The 24,337-nt window shown below is 40.3% G+C and overlaps 1 protein-coding gene across 3 annotated transcripts in view; it reads right to left on the bottom strand.

Moving 5' to 3' along the window:
* Positions 1 to 24,121, bottom strand: part of LOC124257625 (dual specificity mitogen-activated protein kinase kinase 7-like) — a 32,073-nt gene extending 7,952 nt beyond the window's left edge. The window contains exons 1-8 of one of the 3 annotated variants that reach the window (XM_046691729.1): positions 23,947 to 24,121; positions 20,968 to 21,066; positions 18,757 to 18,861; positions 5,691 to 5,820; positions 4,550 to 4,663; positions 3,887 to 4,006; positions 2,864 to 2,971; positions 376 to 427 (exon numbers count right to left, since the gene is read on the bottom strand). In XM_046691729.1, coding sequence (XP_046547685.1) covers positions 376 to 427; positions 2,864 to 2,971; positions 3,887 to 4,006; positions 4,550 to 4,663; positions 5,691 to 5,820; positions 18,757 to 18,791 — 559 coding nt within the window. In that variant the 5' untranslated portion in view covers positions 18,792 to 18,861; positions 20,968 to 21,066; positions 23,947 to 24,121. The remainder of the gene's footprint in view (positions 1 to 375; positions 428 to 2,863; positions 2,972 to 3,886; positions 4,007 to 4,549; positions 4,664 to 5,690; positions 5,821 to 18,756; positions 18,862 to 20,967; positions 21,067 to 23,946) is intronic. The other 2 variants (XM_046691730.1, XM_046691731.1) reach the window with 2 other exon arrangements.
* Positions 24,122 to 24,337: the final 216 nt, after the last annotated feature.

The raw sequence follows: 24,337 nt of genomic DNA, 5'->3' as shown, positions 1-24,337 counted from the left end.
CAACAGGATGGAGATATATGCAATCGGAATGCAACTTAGTCATGTTTTATGACACTATATTTTAAAGGGGACTTCATTCTAGGCTACGCACTTAAAAAAAATATCTTGAAAAAGTTCTCAAAGATAATCAGAAATGTACAACATATGACTGGCAATAGTTCAAACTCAATCTCCACTTGTCTTAAGCCCTACTAAACTCAAAAGTGTTTTGCAGAGATTGTAAATTTAGTCCAGTCCTAGCACAAAAGTAGAAAAAGGGTTACTTGAGTTACCCCTTTATGTAGCTTATCTGCAGAAACTGCTATCAAGAAACATATCTGCAAGGGGAAGTAACTCCAAACATGGCCGCCCCCCATCTTCCCTATCAGTGCTTACCTCTATGTATCACACCATGATTTTCTTTTAAGTAATGTAATGCCCTGACAATCTGTGGAAACAGAAAACATATGTTAGTGAAATGGTAAATCATCATGTCTAGTGATGTTTAATCTCGCACATCTTCACTGGCACATTTATTTATTCTCGTTCACTGACCTGAAGCGATGACAGAATAGTTTGATGACCGTGGAATGTTTACCATATTTCCATAGGCCAACTCCTTTCTACAGAAGTACTTTACTTGTAAACAATATAAACCTTATTGCATTAATACTGGGCATTAATGATTCCCATTCAAGGGGCAAGTATGGCTTGAAGCCACTTTAAGCAATATTCTCGCCATAGACATTACATGTCCTCTTTATCTCCAATGATTGCATTTCATTAAACCTACACAAACCCCAGGATCCATTCCGGTGCTTCTCATAATCTCAAAATACCCAAAAGGAGTCATAAAGAGTTGACATATCCCCCCTTATCTGCCAAATTCAGAACCGTAGTTTGGCTTCTTCTACCTAAATCTGGATTCATTGCAATACCCTCGGTACCGCGCGTCAATTGTAAATTTCTCACAAAAGTATCATATTATATGGGACTGGTTGCCATGTTGTTGATATCGCCAACCCAACACTCAGGCTGGTCTCCAACTCACATTCTGATTGGTCAGACTGTAGCTTACCTGTAGACTGAGATTGCAAGAACTACAGTGGTTTGTGTGGGTTCACCAAAATGTGAGTCCAAGAGATATAGACTATGATCACAGCAAGAACTTCAGTGGTTTGTGTGGGTTCACCAAAATGTGAGTCCAAGAGATATAGACTATGATCACAGCAAGAACTTCAGTGGTTTGTGTGGGTTCACCAAAATGTGAGTGGGTTCACCAAAATGTGAGTCCAAGAGATATAGACTATGATCACAGCAAGAACTTCAGTGGTTTGTGTGGGTTCACCAAAATGTGAGTCCAAGAGATACAGACTATGATCACAGCAAGAACTACAGTGGTTTGTGTGGGTTCACCAAAATGTGAGTCCAAGAGATATAGACTATGATCACAGCAAGAACTTCAGTGGTTTGTGTGGGTTCACCAAAATGTGAGTCCAAGAGATATAGACTATGATCACAGCAAGAACTTCAATGGTTTGAGTAGGTTCACCGAAATGTGAGTCCAAGAGATATAGACTGTGATCACAGCAAGAACTACAGTGGTTTGTGTGGGTTCACCAAAATGTGAATCCAAGAGATACAGACTATGATCACAGCAAGAACTACAGTGGTTTGAGTAGGTTCACCGAAATGTGAGTCCAAGAGATATAGGCTATGATCACAGCAAGAACTTCAATGGTTTGAGTAGGTTCACCGAAATGTGAGTCCAGGAGATACAGACTATGATCACAGCAAGAACTTCAGTGGTTTGTGTGGGTTCACCAAAATGTGAGTCCAAGAGATATAGACTATGATCACAGCAAGAACTACAGTGGTTTGAGTAGGTTCACCGAAATGTGAGTCCAAGAGATATAGACTATGATCACAGCAAGAACTTCAGTGGTTTGAGTAGGTTCACCGAAATGTGAGTCCAAGAGATATAGACTATGATCACAGCAAGAACTTCAGTGGTTTGTGTGGGTTCACCGAAATGTGAGTCCAAGAGATATAGACTATGATCACAGCAAGAACTTCAGTGGTTTGTGTTGGTTCACCGAAATGTGAGTCCAAGAGATATAGACTATGATCACAGCAAGAACTTCAATGGTTTGAGTAGGTTCACCGAAATGTGAGTCCAAGAGATATAGACTATGATCACAGCAAGAACTACAGTGGTTTGAGTAGGTTCACCGAAATGTGAGTCCAAGAGATATAGACTATGATCACAGCAAGAACTACAGTGGTTTGAGTAGGTTCACCGAAATGTGAGTCCAAGAGATATAGACTATGATCACAGCAAGAACTACAGTGGTTTGAGTAGGTTCACCGAAATGTGAGTCCAAGAGATATAGACTATGATCACAGCAAGAATGCATCTGAAATGGCCTTCACACTTTGTACCAATTCGGGGAACAAAACGTGAGTGAGTGAGTTTAGTTTTATGACGCTTTTAGCAATATTCCAGAAATATCCCAGCGGGGGTCACCAGAAATGGGTTACACATTGTACCCATGTGGGGAATTGAACCCGTGGGTTCAGCGTGACAAGCGAACACTTTAAGTTTAACCATTAGACTACCCCACTGCCCCCATGACAACTGAACACTCAAAACAACAAACATGCTACTTTTCGAATTTGGTACAAATGCTACAAGAGATAACTCAGCAGCCTGAGTTAAAAGCAAAGTCTAGATTATCTTTCCACCCCTCTTGTACATCTGAAGCTGACTGTAGTTCTGTTTGCTGATGTCATGAACAAAGATACATAATTATATCATTTAAATACATATAGCAATAAAGTGTTATTAATGCCCTTCACAATCTAATATTTTCAAGTTACTCACTGCTACTGCCATTTTCCCCAGGATTTTTTCTGGAATCGGTTTCCTTGTTCGTTTTAACAGTTTATCTAGACATGTGGACATAAGCTCCATGCAGATCCATACTTCGCTCTGAAATGAAAATAGTCGTAATTACTCACAGATGATAATAATTTCTGAAGGAAATCTCACCAATTGATTTTCTGGCCACCTTAACCTTCATCTGTCACACAAAGGAAATCAGCTCAATAGGTGTTTCATTGCAGCTGTGAATAGTTTTCATGGCATTTCAACTTTGAGTGTATGAACATAACTAAAGCATGTGTTTGGAAGGATGTTTGGAACGTACAACCAGACATTCACTGTATGTCTTGAATGGTTAACAATAACCCAAACAACAGTTACAGGTCATAATGTTAACATCAGGATCATCGTCTTCCACCGCAATAGGATAAACAGTTAAAACAAAAGAGACTTGTCATAGCCATACTGCCATACAATATCACCAATCTAATGGATTATAAAGAATTTTCATTTGTTCAGTTTTCAAATGTTTCAATACTTTTCAGGGGCGGTGGGGTAGCCTAATGGTTAAAGCGTTGGCTCGTCACGCCGAAGACCCGGGTTCGAATCCCCACATGGGCACAATGTGTGAAGCCCATTTCTGGTGTCCCCCGCCATGATGTTGCTGGAATATTGCTAAAAGCGGTGTAAAACCAAACTCAGTCAGTCAGTTCAATACTTTTCAAAGCATAGTCAATGCCATAAAGTTCACAAGCTGCTTTCTGCTTTCTGGCTAGTGTCAACTTCTCGTTACATCAAGCTCTTATAACAAGCACTAGGTAGTGGAGAGAGTGAGTGAGTGAGTTTAGTTTTATGCCGATTTTAGCAACATTAAAGCAATATGACGGTGGGGACACCAGAAATGTGCTTCACACATTGTACCCATGTGGGGAATCGAACCCAGGTCTTCAGTGTGACGAGCAAAAGCTTTAACCACTAGACTACCCCACCACCCCAGGTCGTCGAGAGAACCAGAAGTCTCACCGAGGTGATGAATGTTCCCAGACACTGGACAATGTAGGGACAGTCGTGACTCTTCAACACAACATCCAGGTCCATGATGATACGTTTGTTCTCTTCTTTGTTGCCAGATCTTCTCATTTGCTAACAAGAGAAAATAGGACAGGTGTTTTCATACATTTCACTCACTGATACAAATGAAGATAGAAGATAGTATATATCATAATATCCCCCGTCATTCTAGAACCCCACACTAAGTAATATTCCAGCCATATGACAATGATACTTAAATAACAGTCTGGACCAGACAATCCAGTGACTGTCATCATGAGCACCGACCTACACTCATGGGTTAAATGCCAGTGTAATGCAATAATGTAAACTGTTTTTTAAGCTTTCTGCACTTATGTTGTACTGTTGGTGCAACACAAATCACCTTTTTTTGCAAAAACTAAGCCCTTAAAAATTTCATCCAGTTTTGTAGTTCAAACTTAGGAATTGTTCTAGATATTTGGAGTAGACTGTACCTAATATATAGCAAATATTAGTATCTAATAAGGGCGAGCCCAAAACAGTGTTAAATATACCACAGATGCACTCAGTGCCAGGAAACCAAGGCTTTCTTACAGATAACAAATACACGATTCCAAATATTATCTCCAGACAGATGTTGTGAATGACCCTGACCTTGACAGCCATGGGGTGCTGCGTAAGCTTGTGTCGCATCCTCACAACCTGTCCACAGGTTCCATGACCCAGTTCACCCAATGGCTCCATGTCACTAATATCAGTAGGGTATTTCTGAAAAACAATTCATAACATCAATACTGACCACTTACTACACGCCAATGGCAAAGTGTTACAAGAAGAAGACAAAGTCATCTATATGCCCTGCAATGGCAAAATACTCTTCATGAATATGTCTACTAGTTATGGTTATGTCAAATGTTTTGGCGTGTATATAGCAAAGTGGAAGGAGAGTATTGAAAGGTTTTTAAGTTCTGCTCAGGAAAAGATCACTACCACCAAATTCAGGCAATGTCAAATGTGTTGCCATGGAAATGCAAAAATTATTTTATTCAGAATTCCAAAAGTACCAAAAGGCATCGGTACACTACCAGATCTATCGATGTGACAGGTTTGGTGAAAAAACATTGAACAGTTTTAAAGTTCTGCTCCGGAAAATAGCACCAACACTAATTTCAGTTGAAGTCAAACTTGTTACCATGGAAACGCACACAAATATTTTATTCAGAATTCCAAAACTACCAAAAGGCACCAGTTCACAACTAGACCTATGTATGTGCCAAGTGTGGTGCAGAAATATTGTAAGGTTTTAAAGTTTTGCTCCAGAAAAGATCACTACCATCAAATTCAGTCAAAGTCAAACTTGTTGCCATGGCAACGCAAAAAATATTTTATTCAGATTCCAAAATTACCTATAGGCACCAGACCTATCTATGTGCCAAGTTTGGTGAAGAAATAGTGAACGGTTGTAAAGTTCTGCTCTGGAAAAGACGAATGTGCACTAACGGACAGACGCACAGACAGAGTCCATTTTAATACCCCCCGCAAAACGAGTTGCAGGGGATAATAATGGTTTGGCTGCCATAATAAGTGTCATGATGCTTCGTCTGTGTTGATATCTGCATGAATTTCACCATGTTCCATGCACACAAAAGACCGACTAGTTATGTACCTGTAGTATTAAACAATCAGATTTAGCAATTCATTTTAAGTAAGGTCAGTTAAACTTAGAACAATTCATTGTTAGTAGGTTGCATTATTCCACAACTTGTAAATATCGTTTGAAAATCAGCAAACTGACGTTTCCGTTAATGGAGAGGATCCCACTCTGCTTCATGATTTCTTCATACTTCTGATCAATCTCCCCGCTTTCTGGCGCCTTGTGTTGCCCTCTGTGACAATCCAACTGCATACCCGGACGGCGCCGCCCACTGAACAAAGAAATAAGTTATGTCAAGTTTTTGTCAAGCATGCACCTGTTTGCAAGGGAAAACCTCTCAGTATGAATGAAAAGTTGAGTTTTATGATGGTTTCAACATAGAAATAAATTAGATAGCATCATTTTGTTTAGTAATAAGGGTGAATAAACCTTGTCACAAAACAAAATTATCTAAGATTTTATTGGCATAATATCATGAATTACCGGTAACTGTTTTTACAAATAAGAACATCTGAGAACTCTATAGAAGGGGGACAAATATTTTGGGTTTAATTATGGAAAACTGACACTTGTCATTTGTGCCTTCTCATCGCTATTTGATTACTTCAATGAATAACAAGAGTCATCAGAAGATGACATATCTCCCCGGCCCCCACATCTTTGAAAGAACAAATCATCTGACAGTTACTTAAAGTCCAGCTTGATTTTACACTAAGTGCAAATCGTTTCCATGGAAATGATGAAAAACATAAATGACAAAAATCTGCAAATAGCAAAAGGCACCACTTCAAGATCTGCCTCACATATCTGCCAAGTTTTGCTGAAAGATATTAAGAAGTTTTCGAGTTGTGCTCCGGAAACAAAGCCCACCCCTCACTTTTGGGACTAAGTTCGATTTGTTTCCATGGAAACCGGGAAAAATAAAATGCCAAAAATCTGCAAATAGCAAAAGGCACCATTTAAGGTTCTGTTTGATATATCTACTAAGTTTTGTTGAAAAATATTTAACGGTTCTTGAGTTATGCTCCAGAAACGAAGCCCACCCCTCACTTTTGGATCTAAGTCAGAATCGTTTCCATGGAAACCGGGAAAAATAATAATCACAAAAATCTGCAAATAGCAAAAGGCACCACTTAAGGTTCTGTTTGATATGTCTACCAAGTTTTGTTGAAAAATATTGAACGGTTCTTGAGTTACGCTCCGGAAACAAAGCCCACCCCTCTTTAAGACTAAGTCCAAAACATTTCCATGGAAACCGAGAAAAATAAAAATGACAATAATCTGTAAATAGCAAAAGGCACCACCTTAGGTTATGTTTGACATATCTACCAATTTTTGTTGAAAAATATGGAACGGTCTTTGAGTTATGCTCCGGAAACAAAATGATTACAGACGGACGGACAGAAGGACGAGGCGACGACTATATCCCCCCGCATAACATGCCAGGGGGATAACAATCAGAATACATCAGACATCTAGGGCTCCATAAATATTTAACAGTATAAACAATAGGAGATCTTGCTTAGTATGGGCAGAGTGAGTGAGTGAGTGAGTGAGTGGTCACAAGCCACATGTATTGAGATTGCATCCTGCAAGTGACCAGGTTGTTAGTCGGCCTCTGAACCAACAAGGTGTACAGGTTTATACAGAATTGTAATTTCTGCCTGTGTACACATCATGCACTCAAAACAACCCGACCCTTGAGGATTCGGGTTAGAATCGATCTTCAGTAACCATGCTTGCCGTAAGAGGCAACTAACAGGATCGGGTGGTCAGGCTAGCTGACTTGGTTGACTATAGTACTGTTGGAAATAGAAAAAAACTGTATTTTCTCATTTATCTCTACAATTTATGTAGTTGATATGTGAAAGTGTGAAATATCTGTTAAACTAAGTTCGGCCTAACTACAGTCTCAGTGGTAGAGAGATAGGAAACGGAGAAAAAGGACTTTACTGAGGGGAAATTAGTGCACAAATGAGCCATGCGATTTTTTTCAAAGTCTTTTTGGAACAGACCATGGCTTTATGCAAATTAGTGTGTGACGATATTGTATTACAAAGGACACTTTTTAAATGCCCAATTTGAAATTAGACGTAGATTCATTATAAACGATAGCTGACGTAAACAAGAGTCATCAGAAGATGACATATCCCCCCGGCCCCCATATCTTTGAAAGAACAAATCATCTGACAGTTACTTAAAGTCCAGCTTGATTTTAGACTAAGTGCAAATCGTTTCCATGGAAATCATGAAAAAAATAAATGACAAAAATCTGCAAATAGCAAAAGGCACCACTTTGGGATCTGCCTCACATATCTGCCAAGTTTTGCTGAAAGATATTAAGAAGTTTTCGGGTTGTGCTCCGGAAACAAAACCTACCCCTCCCTTTTGAGACTAAGTCCAAATTGTTTTCATGGAAACTGAGAAAATAATAAATCACAAATATCTGCAAATAGCAAAAGGCACCACTTTGGCATCTGCCTGACATATCTGCCAAGTTTTGCTGAAAGATATTAAGAAGTTTTCCAGTTGTGTTCGGAAGCGAAACCCATCCCTTCCTTTTTGAGACTAAGTCCGAATCATTTCCATGGAAACCGAGAAAGTAATAAATCACAAATATCTGCAAATAGCAAAAGGCACCACTTCAAGATCTGCCTCACATATCTGCCAAGTTTTGCTGAAAGATATAGAGAGGTTTTTGAGTTGTGCTCGAAAGCGAAGCCCACCCCTCACTTTTGGGATTAAGTCGAATCGTTTCCATGGAAACCGGGAAAAATAAAATGCCAAAAATCTGTAAATAGCAAAAGGCACAACTTTAGGATCTGTTTGATATATCTACCAAGTTTTGTTGAAAAATATTATCACGGTTTTGAGTTGTGCTCGAAGCGAAAGCAATCCTTACTTTTTGAGACTAAGTCCAAAATGTTTCCATGGAAACCGGGAAAAATAAAAATGACAAAAATCTGCAAATAGCAAAAGGCACCACTTAAGGTTCTGTTTCATACATCTACCAAGTTTTGTTGAAAAATATTGAACGGTTCTTGAGTTATGCTCCGGAAACGAAGCCCACCCCTCACTTTTGGGATTAAGTCCGAATCGTTTCCATGGAAACCGGGAAAAATAAAAATACCAAAAATCTGCAAATAGCAAAAGGCACCACTTAAGGTTCTGTTTGATATATCTACCAAGTCTTGTTGAAAAATATTGAACGGTTCTTGAGTTATGCTCCGGAACGAAGCCCACCCTCACTTTTGGGATTAAGTCCGAATCATTTCCATGGAAACCGGGAAAATAAAAATGCCAAAAATCTGTAAATAGCAAAAGGCACAACTTTAGGATCTGTTTGATATATCTACCAAGTTTTGTTGAAAAATATTATCACGGTTTTTGAGTTGTGCTCCGGAAGCGAAAAGCAATCCTTACTTTTTGAGACTAAGTCCAAAATGTTTCCATGGAAACCAAGAAAAATAAAATGCCAAAAAATCTGCAAATAGCAAAAGGCACCACTTAAGGTTCTGTTTGATACATCTACCAAGTTTTGTTGAAAAATATTGAGCGGTTCTTGAGTTATGCTCGGAAGCGAAGCCCACCCCTCACTTTTGGGATTAAGTCCGAATCGTTTCCATGGAAACCGGAAAATAAAAATACCAAAAATCTGCAAATAGCAAAGGCACCACTTAAGGTTCTGTTTGATATATCTACCAAGTCTTGTTGAAAAATATTGAGCGGTTCTTGAGTTATGCTCCGGAAGCGAAGCCCACCCCTCACTTTTGGGATTAAGTCCGAATCATTTCCATGGAAACCGGGAAAAATAAAAATGCCAAAAATCTGTAAATAGCAAAAGGCACAACTTTAGGATCTGTTTGATATATCTACCAAGTTTTGTTGAAAAATATTATACGGTTTTTGAGTTGTGCTCCGGAAACGAAAGCAATCCTTACTTTTTGAGACTAAGTCCAAAATGTTTCCATGGAAACCAAGAAAAATAAAAATGCCAAAAATCTGCAAATAGCAAAAGGCACAACTTTAGGATCTGTTTGATATATCTATCAAGTTTTGTTGAAAAATATTGAATGGTTCTTGAGTTATGCTCCGGAAACGAAAGCAATCCTTACTTTTTGAGACTAAGTCCAAAATGTTTCCATGGAAACCGGGAAAAATAAAAATGACAAAAATCTGCAAATACCAAAGGCACCCCTCATGGTTCTGTTTGATATATCTACCAACTTTTGTTGAAAAATATTGAGCGGTTCTTGAGTTATGCTCGAAAGCGAAGCCCACCCCTCACTTTTGGGACTAAGTCGAATTGTTTCCATGGAAACCGGGAAAAATAAAAATGCCAAAAAATCTGTAAATAGCAAAAGGCACCACTTTAGGATCTGTTTGATATATCTACCAAGTTTTGTTGAAAAATATTGAATGGTTCTTGAGTTATGCTCCGGAAGCAAGCCCACCCTTCTTTAAGACTAAGTCCAAAAGCGTTTCCATGGAAACCGAGAAAAATAAAAATGACAATTATCTGTAAATAGCAAAAGGCACCACCTTAGGTTATGTTTGACATATCTACCAATTTTTGGTTAAAAATATCAAAGCGGTCTTTGAGTTATGGTCGGAAACAAAATGATTCTGGACGGACCGGATGAACGGATCTGACGAGATGAGATCGGACGGGACGGACGGACCTGACGGACGGACGGACAGACGGACGAACGAACGAGGCGATGACTATATCCCACCGCGATTATATGCGGGTGGGATAAAAAATATAATTTTAGAGTAAAATTGATATTTTATACTTATCCTGACTCATGCTCTTTTGCTTGTCTTCTTCTTCTTGCGAACATAGTGGAACACTTGTATCTCCTTATTTGAAGCTCCCTTCAAAATAAAATCACTAATTGGTACTCACCACGAGTTGCTCCCCTTTGTCTCCCCTGGCGGAAAAGGTGTCAGCCACCCTCTGGCCATGTGCTCCCTCTCTCCTGATTTAGCGAGCCCAACACTTGAATTTACAGGGGAAATCCAAAGTGTTATGTGGGGAGGATGGGAGGCTAACCTCATGAGTCAGGATAAGTATAAAATATCAATTTTACTCTAAAATTACATATTTTTCCTTATCCTGACTCATGCTCTTTGTTTGTAGCATCCTCACGGGCGGAGGTGGGTAACAGAATACTTTGGATTTATAATTAGTGATTTTGTATAGATATGCTGTAATATCCCCACGGAACTTCATGAAGCCCTTAGATTTAGGATGTTTCCTGTATAAAAAACCATAGGTTATATAAAGCCATTAAAAGGGAATTACATTATGAATATATTGAACAATACATATAAATTATATATATATATATATAGGTGACTCTGATAGAGGCACTGAAATTGACTATATCCAAGTATATGCTTAAGGTAGAATACTTAAGCTGAACATATATACATAGCCCTAAAACTCCTTAGAGTTATAAGCTAGATGAGTATGTATAAAATACATATTAATCTTGTGAGGCTAATATTTTAAGCCTCGAGGGACTGTCAGTTGCTGGCGAGGACCAGTGGTCCGAAATGGTGAATGCCAGAGACATCTTCTGTAGTGATGTCTCTTAGGTAGTGATTAGCAAATACCATGTTAGATTTCCAATAGCATCCTTCCATAATCGTGTTCAAGGAACAGTTACCGTGTAGAGGCAGGGTAGAGGCCAGTGCCCTGATCTCATGTGGATTTGATGCTGTTGGTGGGTCCAAGCCTGCTGCCTTGTAGGCACGGAGAATGACAGTCCTTATCCAAATAGATATTGTGGTCCATTGACACTTCTGTTTGATTAAGTGGCGATAATGGGATGAATAAGCGTTTGAGAAATCTTCTCCTTGTTTTGGATCGTAAGAATAAACTTTGAGCTCTTACGGACACAGTGATAGGTCTTGTGTATCTTGTGATCCGAGAATAGAGGATAGCGCCGGGGATGTGGAATAATCTGTCTGGTTGACCTGGCAGTTGATTCTTTGCAATGAAATCCCATCTTAATCCGAGGTGCGCTGTGTTATGATTGTCATCAAACTGTATCCTCGTAATCCAGAGCGTGAATTTCAGATATTCTTGCTGCTGTGGCTAGCGATAGCAGAAACAATGTTTTCTGTGAGAGAAATTCAAAGTTTGTCGATTCAAGGGTTCATAGACCTCACTTTCGTGAGGTGTTGTAACACTACATTCAGATCCCAAGCTGGAAATGGAACTTCGCTTTGGTCCTCCAATCGAAAGCTCGTAGTAAGGCCAGTAACTCTGGAGATCTTGTCAATTTGACACCCGTTCTCATGGTGATTACAGAGCTAAAGCTGGCAAGATATGTTGATATCGTTGAACCTTTTAAATGTTTGTTTTAGGCGTAGGTAACACAAATAGTCTGCCCACTTGAGGTTGTGAAGCCTCTCTTGCTGTAAACCCTTTCTTTGTTGCATAATTTTCGAGAAACTGTGCCACTTGTCGTCGCATTCTGCGGAGATTGATTTTGAGTAGCGTAAGAGCAAAAGCGTGACTGCTTTTGCCGCCCTGGCAGAATATCCTCTCTTGTTTAAACACATTTGGTATACAGTCCATATACGTGATGTAGTTGGAACATTGCTGGGTTTCCGTGCACTTGTTTGGTGTGAGGATGAATTAACAGGTTTTTGCGCGGCTTGGGTAGCTCCAGTGTTGGTTGACCCGATTTCTTGAATTAGTATGGGAAACCACGTTCTGGCCCGACCAGTAGAGGCGACCAAAGTGAGTTGTAGGCTCTGTGTTTGTCTGATTTTCTGTAATACTTGAGGTATTATTGCTGGCGTGAGCTTGGCGTACGCATTGAGGCCTTCCATGATAGACTTAGAGCGTCCGTTGCCCAAGCTTTGGGGTCTGGGACTGGTGACACGAATGTCGGTAGCTGATTGTTGAATCGCGTGGCGAATAGGTCTAATAGCGGCTCCTAATTGCTTGATTATCTGTGCAAAAATTTCCGGTTGATCATCCACTCTGTCGGTGATGGTAGATGAAGGCGAGAGAGCCAGCGTCTGCTAGTATATTTCTGGCTCCGGGAATGTGCACTGCTCTGACATGTAGATTTAGATCTTGTATTAAATCGAACAGTTGAAAAGCAGGTTCAAAAGGTTCATCGATCTCGTTGAGCCTTGCTTGTTTATGTAGAAACGCCACTGTCGAATTGTCTGTATGGATCATTAGCGCATTTTGTAGAAATAATGTGCTCCAATGTAGAATGGCGTTGATTACAGCTTTCATTTCTAGACTGTTTATATGGAGTTTGCATTCTTGCTGATTCCATAACCCTGATATCGTGTGGTTGGTGAGATGAGCTCCCCAACCTTGGAGTAACGCGCGATCTACATACAGATGGGTTTTGTATTCTGCTCTGCTAAACAAATCCCTTCGCGAGACATTCGATTTCTTGGTCCACCATAGTAGATGTGGTCTGAGATGTTTCGCTAGACTGAATGGTTGTACATCGTTGAGATGTGCGTTGATGATGAGACCTGTAGGGGGCGTAACTGTAATCTGCCTGTGACAGTCATGTCTTGGGCTGATGTGAGAAGACCTAGTAGGCTCTGCCATTGTCGCAGTAGTAGCGGAGAGTAGGAAACTGGTGGAAATGGTCTGTTGTATCTTGAGCCAACGGTCTTCTGGTACCATAATACGGTTTAGCGATTTGTGATGAATCGAATACCTAGGAACTGTAGGTCTTGCGATGGTACTAGGTCCGACTTCGCGTATGTAGTTTACTAACCAACCTAGTTGTGTTAGTAGCTTTATGATGTAATTTAAACTGTAGTTTGAGGCGCGAGTGGATCTTGATCTTCACTTGTATCCCGTCGTCGAGGTAAAACGATGCGCACTGTGACGAATGAGCCCTATGTAGTGGTGAAATTTGATAAACGGTTTTAGTTATCCTCGTGAATAGCCAGGGGCTGATGATATTCGAATGGGGAGTACTTTCCACTGGTAATGTAGCCCTTCTAGAGTAAATCGAGGTATTTCCTGGAATCGGGATGAATGGGATGTGCAAGTAGGCATCCTGTAGATCTATGCTGCCCATGTAGTCCATAGGATCTAATCATCTGGGCGTCAAACTGAGGTAAAATGTCACGCTTGAGAAACCCGATTGGTTTGGCGTAGATAGTTCTTGTTGAAAAGCTCATGTTGTAAAGATGAGTCTGTATTTCTCCGATGGAGTTTTTCTTAGCCAGGAACTAGGAAAACTGGGGGAGTAGAAACCTAGTTCGACGTTTGCTTGGTCTATTTACTTCTATGGCCTGTTTGGATAGGAGTGATGAGACAGCCTCTTTTATCTTTGGTAGTTGTTGCGCGTAGTTGTATGTCGAACTTGGGGGTTTGATTGTCACGGAGGCTTGTCCTGTAGAGGGATCACGAAATCCGTGTTGAATAATGTTGAGACGTCAAGGATCTTGCAGTATTCCCCAGTTTTCCCAGTGTAGTTGGAGGTCCACCCACCTGAGCTGGTTGTACTGGAAGCGGCTGGGGTGGAAGACTCAGTCGTTCCGAACCTGTGTTTCAGCGTCCTATAATTTAAGAACCTCTGGGTGTCCTGCCTCTTCCCTGATCCTCCTCTATAGTTTGCCATATGGGTGATCTTGGTATCAAAAGAATCTTTACCTCTAGAGCTGGCTATCTTCCTGTCTCTCTCTTGCTCTTTGTAGGCCCGTGAACTTAGATCTGCCTGAGTATCTTTGTGAAGTCTGACGAATGACGCTGGCTAGTGTGTCCATCGATCTAATCATAAGGACTTCCCTGGAATCCTTAGAGACTTCCTTGGCGCACCTTGTCGATTTCTCCGTCAAAGATGGATGTTATTCCACCACGGGCTGTATAAAGTGGGGCTGTAAAGTTCTCCCAATTACAGGAGGCGGAGGAGGCCTTGACGACGAGCTAAGGTCAGTGCTGCTGAAACAGATGTAAGATGATCCGCTAAAACTGCTGATCTTTCTTTTGCATAAGTAAGGCAGAATAAATCATTCTATCATCTTCCATTAGGTGGAATCCCGAGATCTAGTAATAAGAGTCTCATTGATCGCCCCTAGAATCTATTTAACCCAAAGAACATAATCGCGTCTCGTCATGGTTTCTATATGAGCCAACTCGGCGATCATCCATCTTGTAAATCTTGTTCTTTACATCGCTGATGATCTTATAGTTCTCATCGATGTCCTGGGCCTTGTAGAAGGAGTCCATGTTATCGTGGAGAACTTCTTGGCTTGGAAGAGGTAGATGTGGTATCTGAACTTTTAGTAGCTTTCTGGAAAGCTGCATCTAGATTCTGTGGCACTGCCGCCAATCGGCTTCGATCGGGGTGAGTGATTGCATCTGGATCATCTTCCTTCATCAAAACACGCCTGAGCTGTATTGCCACTTTTAGATGGTGATGTGAGATCTAGGTTATTGACCATCAATACCGCATCTCTGCATCAGAAAATATGATTCCTCCATCATCCTCAAAACCATCATCATTAATAAATTGTAGATGCTCTTCGGGACCGCGCGTGTAGCTGTCTGTATATCTGATGAGGTTTGTGGCGATCTAGTTGACTTGTGCGCTCTATGTGGAGATCTGATGGGTGATCGAATCTGGTGATGAACTTGAGTGGAGATCGCGTCTATGGGATGATCTTCTCGAGACTTGTGAGGTGAATGTTGATAGCTTCGCATGGCTCTTCGGCAGTCCCCTCGATGTTCTTCTAGGCGATGAAGATCTGGAATCATATGTCGCTTCGCGAATGCCTTCGAAGCTTCATTTGGCGATCGGTCCGGGGATGCGATGATATGACCTTCGAAGGCTTCCGTGATGTCTGATGGTCTGAGTCCATATCTAGAGATGAAATCGAAGATGGTGATGATCTCTCCCGCCTTCGGCTAAGGCCTTAGCTAAGGCTGTACATCAGGTCCTTGCCGTCAAGGTGGTGCGGGACTTCCTTCGAAGGTGACATCGAATCTTGGCTGCTACGTTGGACGGAAGTGCCTCTGGGGTGCTGTCTACGTTGGAGCCTTCGCTAACTGCTCGGACTGCTTCTGCAGTTTGTAGTAGTCCTCCATGATGTTCATAATCTGCCGATCATGTCTTCTGGGATGATCTGTGGCGAAGCCGCGTCGGCGTCTTTTCTGCGATGGGGTTCACATCAATGGCGTCTGATCGCCGTGTAGAGGCATCAGGCTGCATGGAGATCTCTGCAGAAGTCACAGTAAGCTGACACGGTCGCTTCTTCTGCGTAAGTCGGTCGGGGATGATTATCGGCTGATCATCGAGAGGCCCAACTCTGCTGCTGGAACGATCCGGCTGAAAGTTCTTGCTGTCTTCGTAGATTCCCTTTGGAAGTCTGCGCTGCCCTGGTGTCCTCAATCTGCGTTGAGACGGACGATGAGGCCCTCTTAGACTTAGTCTGCAATGGACGGGATGTCTGGGAGGCGGTCGTTTCTTCGAGGTAACGGACTTCGCCCCCGCTCCTCTCGCCGCAGGGTCTCTAGCAGAACACCAGACGGGAGAGGTCGATCGCCAGCAGCTGACTGGAAGGAATATCTGGACTCTCTGCCATGTTTTGCCCTTGTTTGTGATCTATCTGCAGCACGCCTTAAGACGAAAGATGATATTTATTAAATGCAGAATGAGATAAATTAATGCAGTAACTGGCGTGAATTAAACGCACGGCGAGAACAACTAGGGCATATTACATGTGGATCGGAGGCAGAAAAGCGTAATCTAAATCGTACAGATTTTCATGAGCGATAAAGCTAGCTGAACAATCACGAATACTGCGTGAATAAACAGTAGAAATCACGATAATTAATCAATACAAATAGTAAAGGATACTAGCTATACCTCTATAGTAACCTATGAGAGGTAAAAAACTAAGAGATTATCAAAGGATATGTGTGTAAGGAGACACAAGGCGCTCTCACATCCTGCTCACTGGGCGAAGAAGGAGAGAGTGGAGCACATGGCCAGAGGGTGGCGACACCTTTTCCCGCCAGGGGAGACAAAGGGGAGCAACTCGTGGTGAGTACCAATTAGTGATTTTATTTTGAAGGGAGCTTCAAATAAGGAGATACAAGTGTTCCACTATGTTCGCAAGAAGAAGAAGACAAGCAAAAGAGCATGAGTCAGGATAAGGAAAAATATAATAACTTTTATGCCGAAACTATTAAGGATGTAGCTACCATGCAGTCTCACTGTCACTATAAAAAGAAACAGATAGGAGGGGTCGCCTCAAAAGCAAAACCTGGGGTCGGGCTTGGGGATAGATATATCAGCTAAGATAAGATAATCCTTTAGAGCAATTATACTGGGGAGGTACACGGCACGTCATAACAATTTACAAATAATATCCAGTCCTGTCGATCTTCGGGTGGTCATGCCACCTATATACTACAAGCGTTTCTATGGTTTTCGGGTATCATACTCTCTTACATATCTCAACATAAATTTTATGAAAGACACGTAAGATGTTAATCAGTAGATGAGACATAGTCAACACACATGAAAAAGCACAAAATATCTTTGAGATGACCCCTTGTGCCTGTAGGCAGCACGTGCATTTCATGCCAGGTGAGTCAACGGTCCGCCGTCATACCTGGCTGAGCGACCTAATTGCCATCTATAGTCTGATCTATTGTTTTCAGCAGCTATTCGTATTTTTGGGGGGGTTTTGCCCAATTTTACGAGTAAACATGCATTTCTGGATATCGTATTACGCATCCCACTGAACGCCCAGTTAGGCCGAAGTGGGTTATTTCGACATATGCTATTTGCAATTGTGTCAATTTTAGGGATACAGAGTAACAGCCTAAAAACAGTTTTTTTCTATTTCCGACAGTACTATAGTGCTGGTATTGGCATACAACCTGCGATACGATGCACGTCACGATACTAAAACTTTAGTCTCGACGATATATTGCCAAAGTATTGTGCACAGAAGAAGCGATACGATACGAATCCCGATATAAGGGTGGCGATACGATACGTATCACGATACTAAAACCTTTAATCCTAACACTAACTATAAAACACCGTAAGATCAAAACAAAACCAGTTTTAAAGTGTTTCGTCAAATTCTGCCAGTGTCGTTCAATGTTCATTCATAAAGGAGATATATAATTCAAGTTTATACACAGACTTTGTGAATGTTGATAACATGCGAGCACTATGACTGACACAGTTCTTGATGCAAGAATTTCCGAGAAAATGTTTACTTATGAAGGGAAAATAAGTAAGCATATATTTAAATCATCAAGCAAAACTAAGGTTTTTTTCTTGACAGATATCGCAATTTCGACAATTTCAAAGTTTAACATTGATGTATTGTGGCCCACTTGAAGTATCATATCTGGATATACCACATTGTAAAACTTTGTATCGATTCACTGTATCGGCGGCCCATGGATCGATGCGTATCGATGAATCATCACACCACTATGATTGACACGTCATCCTATGCCAATTGCGTAGATCGATGCTCATGCTGTTGATCACTGGATTGTCTGGTCCTGACTAGATTATTTACAGACTGCCACCATATAGCTGGAATATCGGTGAGTGCGGCGTAAAACTAAACTCACTCACTCACTCATAACAACCCACTCAACTGTTGGCCGACGACGAGATGATGCAAACATGGACAAGCGTCTATAAGAGTAACCCAGACATGTGACACAGACAAAATGTGCCTCTGCTACCCAGAACTGAATGGGATGTGGGCATAAAAACCTTCTACTGCCTGTCGACAGCATTCGAAATACCTGCCTGCCCGACTGCCCGGGATGGGTTATTTTCAACACGGACTGCCTGATTCTCAAATTCACCTGCCCGACTGTTGGGTTAAAATTTAGACAAGTATATGAAGATATTTTGTGGGCAGGTAAGTTTTGGTCAGGGCTGGCAAGTTTTACATCTAACCAGCACTGTGGTTTTGCTGAAACTTTTGTGAGTTTCATACCCTGCTGAAGACAACATGGGCTGTACACTCCCTGTGAGGGAGTTAAGATTAACTCTACTGTATAGGGATCCACTGGTCAGGGAACGATTACAAACTGTATTTGAGAAGAGATGTATAAAGTATATAAATGTATAATATAAAATAATGCCCTAGCCAGTGTCTGAACTCTAATGACATTCAACATGCACATCGGGACATAACTCAGCCTTAGTTTAAACCTCACCTTTCCTGTGGAAATCTGTGACAATCAAGCTGCATTTCTGGCGGCCTGATGAGGGGGCGGAGCTTGACCGAGAACTGGTCCCGCTTTCCCCATGACTCCCTAATGCTGTAATGTTAACACTGATAAATACCTGATCTTAAGCATGTGAAGTACAATAGTATCACACATACACACATGCAATATTACATGGATTTATCAAGGAATCAAGCTAGGGTTCCTTTTAGGCAATCTGGGGAAAAAAGTTGTTATTTTGCACAAAACTTGGATTTGTTTTAAAGTTGTTTATTCACAGGTTATTGAAATTGTGTATACTGCAATAGTATACAATTAGCACAGTGTATCTTTCTCTTCTCTTCTCTCTTCTTGCAACAATACAGACAGGAAAAACCATAATGACAATATGGATATTTTAACGAAATTTGCTGCCGGCTTGGGGCAGACTATCGTCCTGGATAATCCAACAATTCAGTGACAAAAGGGTATATTGACATTTTATTAACTGTCATAGAAACATTAATGAAACTTTGACTGGGATGCCATGAATATTGAAACTTTAAATAGAACTTGAACTTAAAAGTAAACTTAAATCTCAATGAAGTATACTTGGCGTAGTCATGTCACAGTATTGTTACCATATTTGTAATGGTTTATGTAGCAACCATAATGAGCCTCTTGCAGTGACTGACTGACTGAGTTTAGTTTTACGCCGCTTTTAGCAATATTCCAGCAATATCACGGCTGGGGACACCAGAAATGGGCTTAACACATTGTGCCCATGTGGGGAATCGAACCTGGGTCTTCGGCGTGACGAGCCAACGCTTTAACCACTAGGCTACCCCACCGCCCCTCTTGCAGTGAGTAAGCGAGTGTAGTTTAAGCATTGTTCCAGCAATATCACGGTGGGGAACACTAGAAATGGGCTTCACACATTGTACCCATGTGGGGAATCGAACCCAGGTCTTCAGAGTGACTAGCAGATGCTTTAACCACTAGGCTACCCATCCACCCCCTGAGCCTCTTGTAAAATAGAGCTTATTGTCACTGTGGCTTTATTTGCACTATTTGCAGTCCCAAACCCCTCACAATAGAATCACCTCGCCTAACTGAGTAGATTTGACATTTGCATGATGAGTACAAACAGAATACCAATCAGAAAACGTCTCTTGCTGCTGTCACGCATTTCCCCCTTTGTATCATATATCTTTCATAACTGTAGTCCTGTCAATGATTGTAAATCAAATCCTGTGTATTTCAATAATCCATTGAATATTCATTCACCTCTTGTGTATATCTATTGATTTCAGTACCATATTATGTACCAGTTAACCAGCCCTTTCAATTTGTTATCAACATGTAACAGAATGGCATGTATAGATAAATGTGTTGAGTTGTACAGCTTCGACATGCATAGTTTCCTATGTGGCACACAAGATGCAGTGATGGAGAGCCAGTTTATCAGGTGAAGTTATACAGTGTCAAGTTAAGTTGTGAGGTATAGTTATGAAATTCATGCTGCCATGCTTTAATACACAGACAAGATTCCATTTGTAAATGAAATCTATAATTTGATTAGCTGTAAATCCTGTGTAAGTTTCAGAAATAGTGAAATATACTTTTACTAATCAGCATGTTCAATGACTTCAGTGTTGCTAGGATACGCATTCTTCCAGGTACAAACTTAGGATCTGTTTGTTCAGATTTAAAAATCACAGCATAAATTATGCTAGAAGAATCTCCTAGATAGAAAGTAGTTTTACATGCTCTGTACCCATGCAATGAGCTCACCATCTTGCATCCAAAATGAACAATTTGGTATGGGACACCTCCGTGTTAAAGTAAAACACAAAATACTAGAACATTTGCTGCAGACCAGAAGAGTCACCTTTAGTCAAAGGTAACTGACTGTTCCACAAAAGGGGGTGGGACTCTTTATGTCTGAATTTCCTGTCATCATGTCTCCATCAATGATTGTCTCCAACAACTACCAATCATAATCAAAACACTGGAATTATTTAACCAGAATGACCAATTCGCTGTGTGCACATAATTACCACCTCCTACGCCCATAATCACAAAATACCCTCTGTCCAACATATCAAAATATGTCGAGGCAAACAATTTAACAATCCCAACAAAAGACTAACAAGCTAATTAAGCATATTGAACATATTTTTGAGTGAACAAAATATGAAAATGTCGCCATCATCCTACTTTCATTCCTGGGGACCCGAAACCTGGAAACATCCCATGGGAAAGGTGAGTTGTTCTCACAGGAGTTGTGATGATAGTACTCATTCCAGCTGGGCACTACTGGCAAACACAAGACAAGGAAACAAATGTTAGGCTGAAAATAAAGGTTGTGGTTTCAGGTCAATAGAGTGAATGTGGAGCTTCATGCTGCAATCAGCCATTCCAGCTCTAAAAGAGGGGAAACGCCAGAAATTGGATTGCAACTACATCGTGAACCAAACCAGGACTTCACCAGTTGTTATTCATGACAGTACCATCTGAAGTGGCCAAGTTCTCAAATTAAATAAATATACTGAACAATATAAGTTAGGGACCATGAGGAGTATGTCAGAGGGGATGATTTTGAGTTGAAGTGAGTGAGTTTAATTTTACGCAGCTTTTAGCAATATTCCAGCAATATCATAGCTGGGGACTTTTGTATTGAAGACTAAAAACCAAATTTCATGAAAATATCCAAAACACATCTTATTACAGAACCTATTTTGTTCAGTATACCTGCATTAGTTTTGAAATGATACAGTATTGTATTGCGATATGAGGCTCATGATACAATACAGATATACAACTCCTGTATACCTATACATACGACTCATTACAAGTCGTGTTGATGTAAAAACATGTAAATATAACAGAAACTGTTCAAGAACCAGTTATTGCAGATTCTCTAGCATTTCCTGGTTGGCTATAAATAACAGAACCTGCACTGTGACCTGAAGCTTACATGTTACTCCCTGACAATATCCCATCTTTGCTATCTAAAAATTTGGAAAAAAAAGCATTTATCTGCAAAGAGTGAAAGAATATGAGCTTACAAAATATAAGTGCTTAATCAGGATACAAATCATATTGTGCCCATAATATCTGGATACATATTATATAATGCCCAGCACAGGTAAGATTCCAACCAACCCAGATCTTTCAGGTTCCCTAGCTACTCTAGCTAGTCACCTTTTGGTATGCCAGGACAGTTTAGTGTAATCTTGATGCACTCATATGGTTGCCTCTTACGATAGGCATGTACTTGAAACAAGTTACATGTGACTTCCAAGATATCCACAAAGCTTTCTGTCTTGAACATTAATCAGAACTAAATAATTATTCTCCTCAGTGAAAAGAAAAGATCTCTTTTAAAATCATAATCATGGTAGCTGTTCTGTTCTGCTTTGAGAACTTCAGCCAAAAAACATCTTTTACTCCTTTTAATGTCTGAAAGAATCAATGAAATCTTTTTGGAACTAGAACATAAATATATGATACATTTTCAAAACAAACAATTGTAAAATGATGTGTAAGTAAAAGGTCACATAGCTCTGTTAGGTGTCAATGGCAGCATTCTTCATGCAGTGTTTTAATGGCATGCTCCTATATCATGTGTGTATACATATAGACAGAAGAAAGTTGAAGAAGATTATGAAGCTATAACATTCTTACTATGTCTTAGTATGTCTACAGTGTTTCTGTAAAACATGCTGCAATTATTTAACCAGTGAAATAGGCAATGTTGAGGAAAATTTTAACCCTATCAGTCCAAAATATTGAATGCACCTGTGTTTTTTAAGTGCTAAAACCAAATTGTCCCTACATTCTAACCTGAATGGAAAAACTGGTCTACTTAATTGCATTGGTTATGAAGAGAGTGAACAAGGAATGTTATAACCATGATGAAGCAAGCTCTATTTTATTAGCTTCCTTGTAAATGTGCCAGGGGAGTAATAAACAAGCATTCGGCTTCTTCTAAAATGTATGACAGTTAAATATGCTAGGAAATTTACAAAGTAACAAGGAGGCTAAGGTTTAACATGTTTAAGACACTGAAACATATTTTAAAACAAATTAAAGAAACACATTGAAGGGATTCAGGCATAAATTTGTCCCAAAAGAATATCAAAGAATAGTTCAACTACAGTATTGCATATCAACATCTGGGATTTCCTGACAGTTCAAAGAAAATGGCTGTGATTGATCCTTTGATTTCTTTTTGAGAATGTTCCAAATTTAATTTACAAGCTCGCCAAAATCACCATACTATGATGACTAACACTGGTTCCAGCAAAATCACGGCAGGGGACACCAGAAAAGGGCTTCACACATTGTGCCCACATGGGGTATCGAACCCGGGTTTTCGGCGTGACCACTAGGCTACCCCACCGCTACAGAATAAACATGAACACAGGGTCAGTCAAAATATCTTCTTGTTGTTGCTATCCTCAGTCTGCTGCAGTTTTTTCTTTCAGTCTACTACTGTAGTGCTATCCCATTTTCTGCTGAAACAGTTGTGAATGCTGAACAAAGTGTCATCTTCCCTACTACCTGTCACCTATTGACTAAGACTGACAAACATACACACAAGAATTTCTAATCGTAAGTCATTGTGATCATCTAGAAAATAGAAGATTACTTGGCCAGGACTCTGAACCTGATTGTATGAATTAAAACTGCATGTGACACCATAGATAATCTCTACCTTTAGATTTATCAACTTTCGCTCATATAAACACATGAGCTCCACTGTTAAGCTGGAGACTGTATTTAACAACAAATGTTTTTTTAACATGAAATATACAATAACCTTTCACTTGACAAAGCATTTTTTTAAATTCTTGTATATGAACAATTGTTCCGTGTTGTAAGCATTCAGAAATGCCTTATAACGCTTTTAGACAGTATAAGCTATGACAGAGAAAGATTTTAGATCACGACAAAAGATCACAGGCAAGAAAAGACTGCATACAAATTCAAATGAGTTGTTTGATATAGATGAATAGAAAACTGATTAACAAATAGAAACATAACAGTATCTGCTACTGTGTGAACATACTGTCACGAATTCATGTGATGCGACAGATTTGGTCCTGAAAATGTCAAAACACCAAATTAGAGATTCACAATCTATATCAGAACGCTTGCTTGTTAATTCAACCCACTTGCCAACAAACTTACTTGGCCGCCTTGGGCCGGGGGACCCCGACTGCAACGGTCTGCCTCTTCTGTCATTTTCATGCAATCTGTTCTCTAATGTTAGCTTTTTCTCCAAGTCGTTCAGTTTTTGAGTCAACGATTTCTTAGACGACATGTTGGATTCTAAGATCACATGATCGAAATATGCTTAGTGCGTGGTGGAGCTAGACACGAGTTGCAGTTTCGTAGTATTATGGAGAACAGCAAATTATTTCGTATGAAGCACTGCGTATTATATAATTAACGTTAAACACATAGACCCCTGCATCACGTTTTGCTTGTGTTACGAAACCCACCTTGAATTAACTTTACTTACATACGCATATAAATATTGAACAGAGTTGGCGTGCATCATTTGCGCACTATGGCCGCA

Source organism: Haliotis rubra, unplaced genomic scaffold (assembly GCF_003918875.1).
Source record: "Haliotis rubra isolate DU_JTF1 unplaced genomic scaffold, ASM391887v1 Scf67, whole genome shotgun sequence".
NCBI classification, from domain to species: Eukaryota; Metazoa; Mollusca; class Gastropoda; order Lepetellida; family Haliotidae; genus Haliotis; species Haliotis rubra.
Note: the sequence above shows the minus strand (reverse complement) of the source record. Positions and strands in the feature narration are given on the sequence as shown.